At 43.7% G+C, this 17736-nt stretch overlaps 1 protein-coding gene across 1 annotated transcript; it reads left to right on the top strand.

The window, feature by feature from the left end:
• Positions 1 to 918: 918 nt before the first annotated feature.
• Positions 919 to 17631, top strand: ZNHIT3 (zinc finger HIT-type containing 3). Its single transcript, XM_053570202.1, has 5 exons — positions 919 to 1050; positions 1181 to 1212; positions 14720 to 14806; positions 15866 to 15946; positions 17075 to 17631. The coding sequence occupies exons 1-5, from the start codon at positions 956 to 958 to the stop codon at positions 17254 to 17256; spliced, it is 477 nt and encodes a 158-aa protein (XP_053426177.1). The 5' UTR covers positions 919 to 955; the 3' UTR covers positions 17257 to 17631.
• The last annotated feature ends 105 nt before the right edge of the window (positions 17632 to 17736 follow it).

Genomic DNA, 17736 nt, shown 5'->3' with positions numbered 1-17736 from the left:
GACTAGAGGGAGGCAAGCAAGAAGCCTAGAGGGCAAAATTTAAGGAGCACTCACCCTGAGGGTCCTGCAAGTGCAGGCCAGCACCAGCTCCACCCTAAGAGCAAATTTCCTGCCTCCCCAGTTCCTTTTCTTGTCTTCACTCTAAGCCGTAGGCTCCCAGAGGAGGAGACCAAGTCTACTATTCTATGGGGACCTGGGCACTACAGGGTTCTCAGTTGCAGTTCAACAAACATTTGTCGATGGTCAAGCCTCGTCCTTCTTTCCTCTATGAAAAATGGCCGAGGCTGTTAGTCAGGTGTGGTGGCGCGTGCCTGTAGCCCCAGCTACTCTGGAGGATGAGGAAGAGGATCGCTTGCCCCCAGGTGGTTGAGGCTGCAGTACGCTATGATCGCACCTGTGAATAGTCACTGCACTCCAGCCTGGCGACACAGAAAGACTCCCTCTCTTAAAAAAAAAAAAAAAAGAAAAGAAAAGTCTAGTCTGGGAAGGGCAGGGTCCTGTGTGCCACGTGAGCCAGCAGGTTCTGCTTGGGCCAGTGTCCGGACTTCTCATTTAACAGAGGTAAGCAGATGAGAAGTTCATGCAAGATTCAGAAACTCAGAGCTGGAAAGTAATGTAGCCTCACACATTCTTTTTACACGGGAGGCAACATACATGGGGAGTGGTGATAACCTTCCCCAAGTCACACAGTCAGGTAAAGGTAGGGACAAGTTTACATAACAAGTTTTATAAAGACATGACCAAGGCAGCGAAGGACGCAGGTAACTGATGCTCATCGAGTGAATCGACGCTCTTCTTATGAGGACTGGAACAATGAACAGGATTAATCAATTGCTTTTGTCTGCCAGTAAGTGCTGAGCGCTGATTGGTCGTGGTTTAGGAAACGGAAATAGAACGTGCCTCCGGGCCCCGCGGCTAGAGGCGTGCTCTTGGGGGCGGGCTGGGGACCTGCCGGATGCGAGACATGGCTTCGCTCAATTGCTGCGCGGTAGTCTGCGTCATCTGCTTGGATAAGCCCAAATACCGTTGCCCAGCCTGCCGCGTGCCCTAGTGAGTGAGGAGGTTATGGAGGCTGGGGGAGCGCGAGTATCCGGGCTGGGGGGCCAGGCGGGAGCTGGAGGGCTGCAGGAGGGTCTGCTCGGCCTCGGGCTGACGCTGTCTGTTGTCTGTGTTGTTACAGTTGCTCAGTGACCTGCTTCCGGAAGCACAAAGGTAAGGCCCGGGCTTCTCTGCCTCAGCTCTCGGCCCCGTTTTAGCGCTGCCCGCACTCCTCGCTTGCTGTCTTGGGGTGTGGACACCTTAGGCTGCTGTTCCTCTGAGTCTTGTCGCACTCGACCAGTCCGAACCCCTCGTCCCTCTTGGCTTTCCTGTCACTCGTTCACCGGGAATCTTGTTTCCTGGTGCTTAGTCCCAGGTGTCCCAGACCTCTCCCTTTGCGCGCAACTTTTGCCTGTAAATGCCTCTCCGGATTTTGAACAATCAAAGGCCTTACTTGTTTGCCCTTCCTTTCCTTCTGCGTGCCCCTCTCGTTCTTTAAAAGTAGTCGACTGGGCCGGGCGCACGCAGTCTGTGACTCACCCCTGTAATCCCAGCACTTTCTGAGCCCTGGAGTTCAAGGTTATAATGAACTATGATCAAGTCACTAAACTACAGTTTAGGTGACAGAGCCGAGACCCTGTCTTGAAAAAAAAAAAAAAGAAAAGAAAAGAAACCTACTGCTTTCTCACAAAAGTTGACCTCAGTTGTTAATTCCTCTTAGCATTCTGGTATAGCCTTTCCTTGTTTGGCGGAAAGTGCGCTGGTTAAGGTGAACTAGAGCACTTTCTCTCTTAAATACTGTCTTGTTAGAAATAGGACTGTAGCTCTTTTTATAATAGAGAATTCCTTAATGTATTGAAATAAAAAAAGTAAGTTCTGTGTAAAAAGTAACTGCGTATATGTATCCTCAAATACATGGTTATATACACTTTCAAATCTTTAAGTACTGTTATCTTTAAGTGTGTAATTAAATTATGAAATATGTGCCCCCAGAAGATTCCGTTCTCTCTCTGCTTCTTTATATTTGGATGATTTTCTGTTTTTAACATTAATTATGCATATAATTTTTTTTACATATACCACAATTTATTGATCCATTCATGAGTTGATGGGTAATTATGTATATTTTTGAAGGTGAAATACGTTTCTGCATTTAATTTTTAGAAAGTCCCCGTCTTAGAGAGTAAAACTGATTAGAGAATTCTATCATCCAACAAAGTTTATGATTAAAAGTTTGATGTAGAATCTTTCACATTGTTTCCATTCTTCTACCAGTATATAGAATTAATTTTCTTTTCTTTTTTTTTTTTTTTTGGTCGAGACACAGTTCTACCCTATGCCCTGAGCAGAGGGCAATGGCGTCGTAGCTCACTGCAACCTCAGACTCCGGCTGTGGGCATCCTGCTGCCTCAGCCTCCGAAGCCGCTGGGATTACAGATGCTCGCTGCGGCGCCTGGAGCCGCATTTTTTTTCATGAGTTGGGGTCTCACTCTCGCTCAGACAAGCTTCGAACTCCTGAGCTCAAGCAATCCTCCCGCCTCAGCCTCCCACAGTGCTGGGATTACAGGCGTGAGCCACCGCGCCCGGCTAATTTTCTTTTCAGTTCTCAGAATCTCCGTAATGAAATTATACTCAACAACATCCTTATTTGATTTTATAGTGTAACTTGGTTACTTTTAAAAACCAGTGCCTCTGCGGGGTGTGGTGGCTCACAGCTGTAATCCTACCACTGGGAGGCTGAGGTTGGTGGATTGCTTGAGCTCATGGGTTTGAGACCAGCCAGAGCAAAAGCAAGACCTTGTCTCTACTGAAAATAGAAAAACTGAGGCAAGAGGATTGCTTCAGCTCATAGGTTGGAGGTTGCTGTGGGCTGTGACGCCACGCACTCTACCCAGGGCAGCAGCTTGAGACTCTGTCTGAAAATAAATAAATAAATAATACCAGTGCCTAATACAGTTCTAGACCATTTACTTAAAGAACTGTATGCTATTTCATTATATGGCTGTTATGACCATTATTTATATACTCTCATTGCTAAATCTTTTTAATTTTTAATTGATACATAATAATTATACACATTTATGGTTCACAGTGTGATATTTCAATATGTTTATGTAATGTATAATGGTCAAATTAGGATAATTAGTATACCCATCACTGCAAACAATTTATCATTTCTTGATATCATTTTTGAATGTTAGGAATGTTAAAAATCTTCTCCTAGCTATTGAAAGTATAAAATTATTGTTATCTGTAGTTACGCTATAGTGTGATAGAACACTAGAACTTATTTTTCCTATCTAAATGTAATTCTGTAGCTATTAACCAACCTCTCACCCATCTTTCCTAGTCTCTAGTTACCACTAGACTATTATCTACTTATAAAAGATCAGCTTACTTAGTTTCCACATATGAGTGAGGACATTTTTTTGTGCATACTTTATTTCACTTAACAAAATATCCTCCAGGTTTATCTGTGTTGCGCAAATGACTGGATTTCGTTCTTTTTCATGGCTGAATGCATAGTTTGCCATGGCATATACACCACATTTTGTTTTTCCATTCATCTCTTTTTTAAAAAATTTTATTTATATATTTTTTCGAGACAGAGTCTGACTTTGTCACCCATGGTAGAGTGTTGTGGCATCGTAGCTCACAGCAACCTCAAACTATTGAGCTGAAGCAATTCTCTTACCTTAGCCTCTCAGGTAGCTGGGACTACAGGTGCCCGCCACAATGCTTGGCTGTTTTTAGAGATGGAGGTCTTGCTCTTACTTAGGCTGGTCTCAAATCCGTGTGCTCAGGCAGTCCACCCACCTCAGCCTCCTAGAGTCCTAGGATTATAGGTGTAAGCCAGAGAGCCCTAACTGGCCTTTCCATTCATCTTTTGATGGACCCTTAGGTTGATTCTATATCTTGGCTACTGTGCTGCAGATATCTCTTTGATAATACTAATCTCCTTTCCTTTGGATATTTACTCAGTAGTGGAATTGTTGGATCACATGATAGTTCTATTTTTAGTTTTTTGAGGAACTTCCATACTATTTTTTGTATGGCTGTACTAATTTACATTCCCACCCAAAGTGTATAACAATTCCCTTCTTTTAATACTTGCCAGCCTGTTTTTTTTTGTTGTTCTTTTGATAATAGCCATTCTAACTAGGATGAGATGGTATCTCATTAATGTTTTGATTTGTATTTCCATGGTGATTAGTGATGTTGAACATTTTCATATACTTTTTGTCCGTTTGTGTGTCTTCTTTTGAGAATTGTCCATTCAGATCACTTGCGCAATTATTTTTGGGTGAGACTGTTGATTTGAGATCCTTGTATATTCTGGGTATTAATCCCTTGTCCTATGAATTTGTTTGCAGATATTTTCTCCCATTTTGTAGATTCTCTTCACTGTGCTGTTTCCTGTGCAGAAGCTCTTTTTTTAGTTTGATACAATCCCATTAGTGCTGTGGTTGTCTGTGCTTTTGAGATTTTATTCATAAAACTTTTGTCCAGACCAATGTCTGGAAGTGTTTCCCTTATGTATTCTTCTATTAGTTTCATAGTTTCGGACCTTAAACATTTATATCTTCAGTCCATTTTTCTTTTTTTAAAGAGCACTTCTTATTTATTTATTTATTTATTTATTTTTTGTGACAGAGTCTCACTATTTTTTTGTTGCAGTTGCCATTTGTTTAGCACCCCGGGCTGTCTGTGCATGTGGCTGGCGCCTTAACCACTGTGCTATGGATGCAGAGCCTTTGATAGGGATTTCATTAAATCTGTAGATCACTTTCGGTAGTATGGTCATTTTAACAATATTCCTGGGCAGCGCCTGCGGCTCAGTGAGTAGGGCGCTGGCCCCATATGCCGAGGGTGGCGGGTTCAAACCCAGTCCTGACCAAACTGCAACAAAAAAATAGCTGGGCGTTGTGGCGGGCGCCTGTAGTCCCAGCTACTCAGGAGGCTGAGGCAAGAGAATCGCGTAAGCCCAAGAATTAGAGGTTGCTGTGAGCCGTGTAACGCCACAGCACTCTACCTGAGGGCGGTACAGTGAGACTCTGTCTCTACAAAAAAAAAAAAACAATATCTATTCCTTTTTTTTTTTTTTTTTTTTGTCGCCCTGGGTGGGGTGCTGTGGCATCACAGCTCATAGCAACCTCTAATACTTGGGCTTAAGCGATTCTCTTGCCTCAGCCTCCCAAGTAGCTGGGACTACAGGCACCCGCCACAACACCTGGGGGCTATTTTTTGTTGTTGCAGTTGTCATTGTTGTTTTAGCAGGCCTGGGTTGGGTTCAAACCTGCCAGCCTTGATATATGTGGCCGGTGCTCTACCCACTGAGCTAAGGGCGCCACCCAACAATATTTATTCTTTTTTTTTTTTTCTTTTGAGACAGAGCCTCAAGATGTTGCCCTGGGTAGAGTGCTGTGGCATCACAGCTCACAGCAAAATCCAACTCCTGGGCTCAAGTGATTCTCCTGCCTCTGCCTCCTAAGTAGCTGGGACTACAGGCACCTGCCACAGTGCTTGGCTATTTTTTGGTTGCAGCCGTCATTGTTGTTTGGCGGGCCCAGGCTGGATTCAAATTCGCCAGCTTAGGTGTATGTGGCTGGTGCCTTAGCCACTTGAGCCACAGGGGCCGAGCCAACAATATTTATTCTTATGCCACGTATTTTAGTTTTGCTTTAGTTGCTGCAGTGTTGCAGTGGTATTTAATAAAGAATTGCTTTTATCAGGAATTTTTTTTTTTTTTGAGGCAGACTCTGACTCATTAGGATGCTGTGACATCATTAGTCACAGCAATCTCAAACTCTAGGGCTTGAACAATCCTCTTGCCTCAACTTCCCAGTAGCTGTAACTACAGGTGACTGCCACCATACCCATTTATTTCTACAGACGGGGTTTTGCTCTTGCTCAGACTGGTTTCTAACTCCTGAGCTCAGGTAATCCACTTGCCTCAGCCTCACAGAGTGCTGGGATTACAGGTGTGAGCCATTGCACCTGGCCATCAGGAATTTCTAATAGCCACATCTGTGGGACACTTTTCATTTGTCATCTTTCTTGATTCCTATGAATGTCTATTGTGCTTAACTTTTTTTTTTTTTTTTTGAGACAGTCTCACTCTTGCCCAGGTGAGTGCCCTGGCATCAACCTAGCTAACAGCAACCTCAAACTCTTGGGTTGAAGGGATACTCCTGGACTTAGCCTCCTGAGTAGGACAGTAGAGAGATGGGACTACAGGCGCCCGCCTCAACACCCAGCTAGTATTTCTCTTTTTAGTAGAGATGGGGTGTTGCTCTTATTCAGGCTGCTCTCAGAACTTCTCAGTTCAAGTGATTCGCCCACCTCAGCTCCCAAAGTGCTAGGGTTACAGGCATGAGACACAGCACCTGGCTTAATTGTTCCCTTCTTGATATTTTCCTCTGTTGATCCGGGAGATACTGCTGCCTGGGATGCTCTCCTCCCTTTCTCCCATCCAAGTACTAGCCAGCCCTGACCTTTAGCTTCTGAGATCAGATAAGATTTGGGGTGTTTGGTGTGGGATGGACAATGACTCTCTTCCCTTTGTGAATGGTGTTTCTCAGAATCTTTTGATGGATTCTCTCCCTTTACCTGCCTACTGAACTTGTTCTTGGAATGCTGTCCTTGATTGCATTCCTGGTTTATTTCTTTCACATCTTTTTTTTTTTTTATACAGAGTCTCACTGTGTCACCCTTGGTAGAGTGCTTTGGTGTCACAGCTCACAGCAACCTCCAACTCTTGGGCTTAAGCGATTCTCTTGCCTCAGCCTCCCAAGGAGCTGGGACTACAGGTGCCCGCCACAACGCCTGGCTTTTTTGTTGTTGTTGCTGTTGTTGTTGCAGTTGTCATTGTTTAGCAGGCCCAGGCCGGCTTCGAACCCACCTGCCTCAGTGTATGTGGCTGGCACCCTAACCGCTGAGTTACAGGCTCCAAGCCTCTTTCACATCTTTTAAGTCTTTTTTTTTCCTTTCTGACACCCAAATCTATAGCTCCAACCTCTTTTGGGGCCCCTAGAAACAAATGTTGCTGTTTTGTGCTCAAGTACAACTAACCCTGAAAATGCACCTCTCTTTTAGTCCCTTTTGCTATATTCTTTACATTTATAGCACAGTTTTAGAGGTAGACCTCAATTTAAATTCTCCCTCTGCCACTTACTAGCTATGGACCTTTGACAGATTTCTTTATTACAAGAAAACTTAATCCTTTCTGCTTTTCACCTGTTAAGTGGAATTAGGTGTCTCCATGTAGGCTAAGTGGAGTGGCTCACACCTGTAATCCTAGCACTCTGGGAGGCAGAGGTGAGTGGATAGCCTGAGCTCACACATTTGAGACCAGCCTGAGCAAGTGTGACAACCCCCCATCCCCCCAACCCATCTCTACTAAAGATAGAAAAACTAGCTGGGCGTTGCGGCAGGTGCCTGTAGTCCTAGCTGCTCAAAAGACTGAGGCAAGAGGATTGCCCAAGCCCAAAAGTTTGAGGTTGCTATGAGCTATGATGCTATAGCACTCTATCCAGGGCAACAGAGTGAGACTCCGTCTAAAAAAAAAAAAGTTTGAGGTTGCTGTGAGCTATGGCAACACCATAGCACTCTACCCAGAGCCACAGAGTGAGTCTCTGTCTCAAAAAAAAAAAAAAAGGTGGGGGAGAGTCTCCATGTCATGGGGCTTGCAGTGAGATTCTATATATCTCACTGTTTACCTGGCACAGAGAGAAATGGAATTGCCTTGCTAGAAGCAGGGTTAGGAATCTGGGGTTCTGAATACTTCCCTTTTACCCTGCAGCCCTGTTGGATCCCTCCAGGAACCATAGCAATTTTTCTGGAAAAGCAAATTGGAGCAATACACTCCCTAGTTGAAAATTTTATGGCTCTCTAGCATGAAGGACCAGTGTTCTTAACCTGGGTATTACTGTCCCTAGGGAGACAAATTGTCACTATGTGTTTGTTCTTATAGTAATTAAGGAGAGATAAGTTGTACAGGCACACCTCAGAGATATTTCGGGACCCCTGCAGTAAAGCGAATATTACAATAAAACTAGTCACACGCATTTTTGGTTTCCCAGTGCATATAAAAGTTATTTTTACACTATACTATAGCCTATTAAGTGAGCAATAGTATTATGTCTTTTTAAAAAAGTGCTTATGTAAAAATACTTTATTACACTGAATTCAGTGGCTCATGCCTGTAATTGTAGCACTCTAGGAGGCCAAGGCAGGTGGATTGCTTGAGTTCAGGAATTCAAGACCAGCCTGAGCAAGAGTGAGACACTGTCTCTACTAAAAATAGAAAAGAAAAAACTAGCCAGGCATGGTGATGAATGCCTGTAGTCTCAGCTATTAGAGAGGTTGAGGCAAGAGGATCACTTGAACTAGGAGTTTGAGGTTGTTAGGAGCTACAGTGACACCACGGCACTCTACCCAGGGTGGCAGAGTGTTTAAAAAAAAAACAAAAAACACCCAAACTTTATTGCTTAAAAAGTGCTGTCATCTGAGGGCAGCGCCCGTAGCTCGGTGGTTGGGTGCCAGCCACATACACCAAGGCTAGCGGGTTTGAACCCGACCCAGGCCAGCTAAAACAATAAAGACAACTGCAACAACAAAAAAATAGCCGGGCATTGTGGCAGGCACCTGTAGTCCCAGCTACTTGGGAGGCTGAGGGAGGAGAATCTCGTAAGCCCAAGAGTTTGAGGTTTCTGTGAGCTGTGATGCCGCAACATTCAAGAGGATTGCTCAAGGAGTGCCAGGGCAACAGCTTGAGATTCTGTCTCAAAAGAAAAAAAAAGTGCTATCATCTGAGCCTTCACCAAGTTGTAATCTTTTTGCGGGTAGAAGGTCTTGCCTCAGTGTTGATGGCTGCTGATTGATCAGGATGGTAGGTCCTGAAGGTTGTGTAGCTGTGACAATTTCTTAAAATAAGGTTATAGTGAAGTTTGCTGCATCATTTGACTCCTTTCGTGAAAGATTTTTTTTGTAGCATGCAGTGTTGTGTGGTAGCATTTTACCTACAGTAGAACTACTCTCAAAATTGGAGTCAATTTTCTAGAACCGTACTGCTGGCTTATCAACTAAGTTTATGTAATACTCTTCTTTATTTTTTTCAGACAGAGTCTTACTTTGTTACCCTTTATAGAATACCGTGGCATCATAGCTCACAGCAACCTCAAACTCTTGGACTCAAGCAATTCTCTTGCCTCAGCCTCCAAGTAGCTGAGAGTACAGGTGCCCACCACAACACCCATTTTTTAAATTAATTTTAATTTTAATTTTTATTTATTTATTTACTTTGAGACAGTCTCAAGCTGTCGCTCTGGATAGAGTGCTATGAGCTCCAATTCTTGGGCTTAAGCAATTCTCTTGCCTCAGCCTCCCAAGAAGCTAGGCCATTTTTTTTAGAGACCAAGTCTCACTCTGGCTCAGGCTGGTCTTGAAACTGTGAGCTCAGGCAGTCCACTCACCTTGGCCTCCCAAAGTGCTAGGATTACAGGCATGAGCCACCACGCCTGGACTATGTAATATTCTAAATCCTTTGTTATCTGTTCAATAACATTCACAGCATTTTCACCAGAAGTAGATTCCGTATCAAGAAAACACTTTTGCCTAGCTGTAGTGGCTCATACCTGCAATCCTAGCACTTTGGGAGGCTGGTGGGAGGATTGCTTGAGGCCAGGAGTTTTATTAAAAAAGTATAATCACAAAAATATAAAAAAAATTAAGCAAGTGCATCCTTGTCCCAGCTGCTTGGGAGGCCAAAGCAGGACTGCTTGAGCCCAGGACTTGGAGGCTGCAGTGAGCTCTGGTGATGCCACTGTACTCTAGCCCTGGTAACAGATCAAGACCCTGCCTTAAAAAAAGAAAAGAAACCATCTTTGCTCCTCCATAAGATTGCTGTGATGTCATAGCTCACAGCAACCTTAAATTCCTGGGCTTAAATAATCTTGGCTCAGCCTCCCTGAGTAGCTGAGACTCCACGTCTGGGTAGTTTTTCTACTTTTTAGTAGAGATGAGGTCTTGCTCTTGGTCAGGCTAGTCTCAACCTCCTTAGCTCAAGCTACCAGCCTCAGCCTCCCAGAGTGTGAGGATTATGGGCGTTGAGTCACCACTCCTGGCCATCTGTTCAAGTTTTGTCGTGAGATTGCAGCAAATTGGTCACATCTTCAGGCTCCGCTTCTACTTTTAGTTATCTTATGGTTTGCACAGTAAGATATCTGCAGTTACTTCCTCCAATGAAGTCTTCAACCCCTCAAAGTCACCCATGAGGACTAGAATCTACTTCTTTCAAACTATTGTTGACCTCCCCTCATGAATTATAAATGTTCTTTATGGTATCTGAAATGGTGAATCCTTGCCAGAAGGTTTTCAGTTTACTTTGCCCAGATCCATCAGAGGAATCACTATGTATGGCAGCTGTAGTCTTATTAAATATGTATTTCTTAAATATAATAATAAAATTTAAAAGTTGAAATTTCTAATTTTTTCCTTATTTTTAAGAGATAGGCTATTGCTCTGTTGCCCAGGCTGGAGAGCAGTGCCATGATCATAACTACTGGGCTTAAGCAATCTTCCCACCTTAACCTTCTGAGTAGCTTGGACTATAGGTGTGCATCACTGCACCCAACTAATTTTTTTTTTTTTTTTTTTGTAGAGACAGAGTCTCACTGTACCGCCCTCGGGTAGAGTGCCATGGCGTCACACGGCTCACAGCAACCTCCAACTCCTGGGCTTAAGCGATTCTCTTGACTCAGCCTCCAGAGTAGCTGGGACTACAGGCGCCCGCCACAACGCCCGGCTATTTTTTGGTTGCAGTTTGGCCGGGGCTGAGGTTTGAACCCGCCACCCTCGGCATATGGGGCCGGCGCCCTACTCACTGAGCCACAGGCGCTGCCCACCACCCAACTAATTTTTAAAATTATTTGTAGAAATGGGGGTCTCACTATATTGCTCCAGCTGGTCTTGAACTGTAGGCCTCAAGTTAGCCTCCCACCTTGGCCTCCCAATGTGCTGGGATTATAGGCAAGAGGAGCCAGTACACCCAGGCTGAAATTATTTCTTGGTCTGTGGGCTGTAGAATGTATGTTTTGTTAGTAGGCGTGAAAACACTGTTAATCTTGTACATCTCTATTAGAGGTTTTGAGGGACTAGCTGCATTGCCAATGAGCAATAATATTTTGAAAGGAATTGTTTTTTTCTGAGCAGTAGATATCAACAGAGGGCTTAAAATGTTCAGTAAACCATGCTGTAAACAGATGTACTGTCATTCAGACTTTGTTGTTCCATTTATAGAGCACAGGCAGAGTAGATTTGGCATAATTGTTAAGGGCCCTAGGATTTTAGGAATGGTAAATGCATGTTGGCTTCAACTTAAAGTCACCGGGTACATTAGCATCTAACAAGAGAGTCAGCTTGTCCACCAAGTATTCTGAAGCTTTGAATCCAGACACTGCTTTCTCCTGTTTAGCTAGGAAAGTCCTGGATGGCATTTTCTAGCAGTAGAAGGCTGTTTTCTCAGCCTGGAAAATATGTTTAGTGTAGTCCCTATATCAGTTGATTTTAGCTGGATCTTCTGGAAAACTTGCTGCACCTTCTACATCATCATTTGCTGCTTCAACTCCCATTTCTGTGTGATGCTAAGATGACTTCTTTTCTTAAACCTCATGAACCAGCTCTGCTAGCTTCCAGCTTTTCCTCAGCAGTTTCTTCACCTCTCTCAGCCTTCATGTAATTGAAGGATTAGGCTTTGGCTTAAGGAGTATTGTGTCTGGTTCTGTCTTCTTTCTGGACCACTAAAACGTTCCCCTTGTCAGTAATGAGGCTGTTTTGCTTTCTTTTCTTTCATGTGTTTATTGGAGTAGCACTTTTAATTTCTTTCAAGAACATTACCTTTGCATTTGCAGCCTGACTAACTGGCTCAGCTTTCCATATGCCTTCCTCACTTTCTAGCTTTGATCCAAAAAGAGAAACATATGACTCTTCCTTTCAGTAGGAACACTTAGAGGGCGTCATAGAGTTATTAATTGGCCTAATTTCAATCTTGTTTTGTCTCAGTAAATAGGGAGGCTTAAAGAGAGGGAGAGAGATGGGAAAACACAGTCAGTGGAACAGTCAGAACACATACATTTGTTTATATTTAGCTGTCTTACATGGGTGTGATTCATGGTACTCCAAAATAATGATAGTAACATCAAAAATCACTGATCACAGATCACCATGTAATAATAATGAAAATTTGTGAAATATTGCGAGAATCCTGAAAATGTGCTACAAAGTGAGCTTATGCTATTGGAACAGTGGTGCTGATAGACTTTCTTAATGCAGTGTTGCCACTGCATTTGTAAAAAACACAGTATTGGCTAAGGCGCCGGCCACATACACCAGAGCTGGCAGGTTCAAATCTGGCCCAGGCCTGCCAAACAGCAATGACAATTACAACCAAAAAATAGCCGGGCGTTGGGGCGGGCGCCTGTAGTCCCAGCTCCTTGGGAGGCTGAGGCAGGAGAATCACTTAAGCCCAAGAGTTGGAGGTTGCTGTGAGCTGTGGTGCCATCACACTCTACCCAGGGCGACAGCTTGAGGCTCTGTTCTAAAAAAAAAAAACAACAAGAAACGAAAAACACATATATCTGTGAAGTGTAGTAAAATAAAAAAAGTTCAGCTGGGCACAGTGGCTCTCGCCTGTAATCCCAGTACTTGGGAGGCTGAGGCGGGTGGATTGCCTGAGCTCACAGGTTTGAGACCACCCTGAGCCAAAGCAAGACCTCGTCTCTAAAAATAGCCAGGTATTGTGGCAGGTGTGCTATAGTCCCAGCTACTTGGGAGGCTGAGGCAAGAGAATCGCTTAAGCCTAGTAGTTTGAGGTTGCTGTGAGCTATGATGTCACAGCACTCTACCGAGGGTGACAAAGTGAGACTCTGTCTCAAAAACATAAAAACATTTCAATAAAATGTGGTATACCTGGTAATGGGTGCTGGGGTCAAATATACGTTCTGCAATGTGTAAGACTGTTTACACCACTGAAGGCTTTCCTGCCCTGAATACCAACAGTGAGTGCCCTTGTTGAAAGACATTGGTTTTTTTTGAGACTCTCATTATGTCACTCTCTGTAGAGTGCTGTAATGTCTCAGCTCACAGCAACCTCAAACTCTTGGACTTAAGTGATTCTCTTGCCTCAGATTCCCAAGTAGCTGGGACTACAAGTGCCCTCCCCAGTGCCTAGCTATTTTTTGGTTGCAGTTGTCATTGCTGATTTTAGCTGGTCCAGGCTGGGTTTGAACCCGCCAGCCTCGGTGTATGTGGCTGGCACCTACCCACTGAGCTATAGGCATTGCCTGAGACGCTGGTCTTAAGAAAAAAGATGAACCTCCTGGATTTGCCATTCTTTTGCTCTGGCTTTCTCTTGTGCCTCTGCCACCTGCCAGGCCTGCCCTACAGATCAACTGCAGTTGTTCAACATCATCTCCTTGAACCTGACCTTATTCGTTCAAGTATCCAGTCCAGGCATAGACCTTTCCTCCACCAGGAGTGCTTTTCCTTCCATCTGGCAAAGCCTCGTCCTCTGAGTCCTCTTGGTCTTGCCTCTTGCCCCTCTGGATAGACTTAGATCAGATCTTTCTTGCCTTATCCATATCTTTAGCAGTCATCCATTAGCCTAAACCATGGGTCCTCAAACTTTTCAAACAGAGGGCCAGTTCACTGTCCCTCAGACTGTTAGAGGGCCGGACTAGAGTTTAAAAAAAATCTATGAACCAATTCCTGTGCACAGTGCACATATCTTATTTTGAAGTATAAAAACAAAACGGGAACAAATACAATCACACCGCCACATGTGGCCCGTGGGCCATCGTTTGAGGACCCTGGAAGGTAGTCATGGTGACGTGCTTTTGTGCACAGTCATGCATTGCTTAATAGGGATATGGTCTGAGAAATGCATTGCTAGGAGATTTTTGTCCTGCAGACATTGTAGTGTGTTTATACAAGCTTAGATGTTACAGCGTACTACATGCCTAGACTGTTTGATATAGCCTATTTCTCCTAGGCTGCAAACTGTATTGAATACTGTAGGCAGTTGGAAAATATTAACAAGTATTTATATATCTAAACATAAAAAACATGCAGTGAAAGTACAGTGTTATACTCTTTTTTTTTTTTTTGCAGTTTTTGGCTGGGGCCGGGTTTGAACCCACCACCTCCGGTATACGGGGCCTGTGTCCTACTCCTTTGAGCCACAGGCACTGCCCTACATTGTTATACTCTTATATGACCGTGTCATATATGCTGTCTATGGTTGACTGAAATGTCATTATACAGCACATAACTGTATTCTCAGTGGCTTATAGTACATGCAAATTTGGTATCTGAAACTGCTGAGAAAATCATTTGTACCACTTAATCACAGTGAGAGTCCTATGGGATTAGGCAGGGCAGAGATGATGGAGACAGGCCCTTGGGGTACATGAGCCCTGCTTCCGCAACCCTTCTGCCAATCTCAGCCTGCTTGTGATTTTCCTTATACGGGTCCCTGATTTGATCTCTCACTTCTCCAAACCACCTCTACCTCATTCACTCCCTTACACCCCTATAGGCTTCTCTAGATGCTGGCTTGGTGGGGAGGTGTGTCCCTGTGACTGAGATACAGGAGATGGGGGTCTAAGATTTGTGTCTCTTTCAGAGCAGTGCAACCCTGAAACTCATCCTGCTGAGAGAAAAATAAGATCAGCTGTTCCTGCAAAAACTAGTAGGCCTGTGGAAAATAAAGGTGGGTTGATCGACTTCAAACAAAGCTAGAAGGTAGTGAACGATGCCCCATGATCATATCAATGTACACAGCTATGATTTAATAATAAAAAAAAAAAAACAAAGCTAGAGGAGTTTCAAATAAAGTCAAAAGGAAGGGAAAGGGGAGACTGGGCTGGGCAGGGAGTCCAGAATGATGCTTCATGGAGGAACAACAACAGCTTCCTGAGCCCTGATCTCTGGGAGTGGGGGTCCTGTCATCACAGGTGAAGTGAGAGGGCAGCCTGAGAACATTGTTTAGTAGAAAAATGGGCAGGAGGCAAGAGAAAGGCCATGGCCAAGAGTGGGGCATTGTGGTGGGCTCTACTGGCAGGAGCCATCTCTACTCACAGCTCTGGGCCTCCCTCCGTGGGTGTGGCTGGGCTGTCAGTTCACACTGAGCTTGGCCCAGGTAGGAGCTTCCTTGTCCTAGATCACCTACTGCTGCTGGGGGCCCCTCAGAGCTTACAGCAATAGCAAGTTGTCAGCCCATCCATCTATCCAGTTCTTTAATATCTCCTGGGTGTCCTGCACTGTGGCAGCTTCTGAAAGTACCACCAAAGGGTGTTGAATGTTCACAGCAAAGAGATGGCTCCTTTCTGCCCCTGGAGAAACTTCCAGGTTGGATTCAGCCAATACCAGCATTTTCTGTCCATGTGGAAAGGCGATTCTATTTGGAAGGTTCGAACAGAGAACCCAGTTTATTGACCCGTGATAGGGCTAGAGCCATGAAGAGGGGAGAAAGGGTAATAAGCATCACAAAACCAAGCTCTATCCCATAGACCACAAGGAAACATATAAAGTATGTGAACACTAGGATGCATTTGTTAACATTTCCAATTCTTCTTTCACTTACCTTCCTTTTTCTTAAAGAGGAGTGTTAATCACAAACTCCAGAGAAGAGAGAGGATTTTGGTTTGTCTATACCTGCATGTATACACCACCCACTGTCACAGATCTGTGCATGTACATAGTCTTGTCTGTTGGCGTAGTTGCTAAAGTCTGCCCAGGCCTCGAAGTTGACTGTACTATGTATCCCTAGATGATGATTCCTTGGTAGCTGATTTTCTCAATAGTGATGAGGAAGAAGACAGAGTTTCTTTGCGGCATTTAAAGAATTTAGGTAAGTCTTTGCTGTGCTTGTTCATCTCAGTAAAAACTGAGATGTTTTTACTGTTATATGGAATGTGATTTTTAAAAAGTTATTAAATCCTTCAGTGTGGCATGCAGGGCCCTTCTTCTCAACCAACTGATGCTGGAAACAGACAGGATTTGACACCTCCCAACATGCCCACAATTCTATTCCTTCTGCCTGGAATCCTACTGGTTGGCAAAATTCTGCTCCTACTTTAATGCTTGATTCAAGGTTTCTTTTCTCAGGTGTTTCTGGACCTTTTGGCTTTCAAAACTAGGTAGGTGCTTTTTGGCTTTGCAAATGCCTTGGACTTAATATACCACTCTCATTTTATGGTAGTTTGTCTCACATACCAATTTGTATGGCAGGGACCTGTATTTCTACAACCTTAGGGCTCAGTTAACAGTCCAGCCACTAATGCAGACTAGTAATCACACAGCTTGATTTTTTCTTTAGGGGGAAGTGGGTGTTGATAATGCCCAGCATTTTGTACCACTGCTTATTCAATCTTTATAATGGTTGTTACATATCTATAATGAATGGGCTAATGTAGTTCCTAGAGCATTGCATTATCTTCATTCTTCCATTTCATAGAATCAGGCTGAAAAGGCTGTGCTTTGTACTGAGTCCTATGCTTATGATTAGTTAGGCTGGGTTGGACTTGAGCCAGTAATAGGTGTGAAAAATTTTACAAAGTACCATACAGGTCTATGTGTTCACTGCCAGTTCTGGTGCACACTGGATCACCTGCTTGGACACTGTTCAGATTTGGTATAACTCTTCAGCACTGAGAACCTTCATGCTTATAAAGAAAGAAAGTACACCGACAACTTAATGCTATTATTCTATGTATTTGTGCCGATGAGGTATTCTTAGTTGAAATGGTATGAAGGTAATTACAAGATACCAACAGTAATCTGTTACTGTATTTAACTTGGAAATCATTTGATATGCTGATCCCCCTTTGTGTGTGAAGCTGTGAGACACTGGGGTTTCTCTGTAAGTTTAAAGGTTAAGGGGTGTAGTCTCTTCAAAGTTCTGTTTGAAACTTGGCTTTCCGCCATCTCCATGTGTTCTCACTTGACTAAGCCTGTTCTTTTTTTCTTGATTTTTAAGAGGAATCAGCAGCATTAAGAAGCTTATTGCTTAATCCACACCTCAGACAACTGATGGTCAGCCTTGATCAGGGGAACGACAAAGCAAAGCTCATGAGAGCCTACATGCAAGAGCCCTTGTTTATGGAGTTTGCAGACTGCTGTTTAGGAATTGTTGAGCCATCCCAGAATGAGGATTCTTAACATGGATTATTGTGCTGCTTGCTCAAGCTTGCCTCCCAGAGCTTACCCACTTCTCCTAGGAGACCGCTGGTGTGGGGGCCCTGAGGAGGAGAGGTGACTTCCAAGACATAGACTGGCTGATGGAAGTTATGCAGATCCTCCACCTCTGGGCTCATGTTTCAGGCCCATATCACAAACCTTGACATTCAGATGGTTGTTTTTAAATGTTTTATTTTTGGTATAGTTATGATAGACAATCATAAATGATACCAGTTTTATACCCATTTAAGTTAAAAACTTTATCAGTGTTAATGAAATGTGCTGATTCTCGTACGTTGCATTGTTCATCTTTGTTCATAATTTCGAAATTACATTAAATAAATAATTTACTAAATACTAAGGTTTCATCCCTTTAAAGAACTAAATGCAACCAAATTCCAGAGCCAGTTTTAGGGTTGGCCCAAAAGTGTTTATGGGGGAATCAGGGCCCCCACTGGAGTG

This window comes from Nycticebus coucang, chromosome 18, assembly GCF_027406575.1.
Source record: "Nycticebus coucang isolate mNycCou1 chromosome 18, mNycCou1.pri, whole genome shotgun sequence".
NCBI classification, from domain to species: Eukaryota; Metazoa; Chordata; class Mammalia; order Primates; family Lorisidae; genus Nycticebus; species Nycticebus coucang.
Note: the sequence above shows the minus strand (reverse complement) of the source record. Positions and strands in the feature narration are given on the sequence as shown.

Bases quoted from the DNA above. Each gene is read 5' to 3' on its own strand.
- ZNHIT3 (XM_053570202.1), top strand. From the start codon at position 956: ATGCGAGACATGGCTTCGCTCAATTGCTGCGCGGTAGTCTGCGTCATC. The intron at 1,213-14,719 runs GTAAGGCCCGGG...TGTCTCTTTCAG, and splicing joins CTGCTTCCGGAAGCACAAAG to AGCAGTGCAACCCTGAAACT. The intron at 14,807-15,865 runs GTGGGTTGATCG...ATGTATCCCTAG, and splicing joins TAGGCCTGTGGAAAATAAAG to ATGATGATTCCTTGGTAGCT.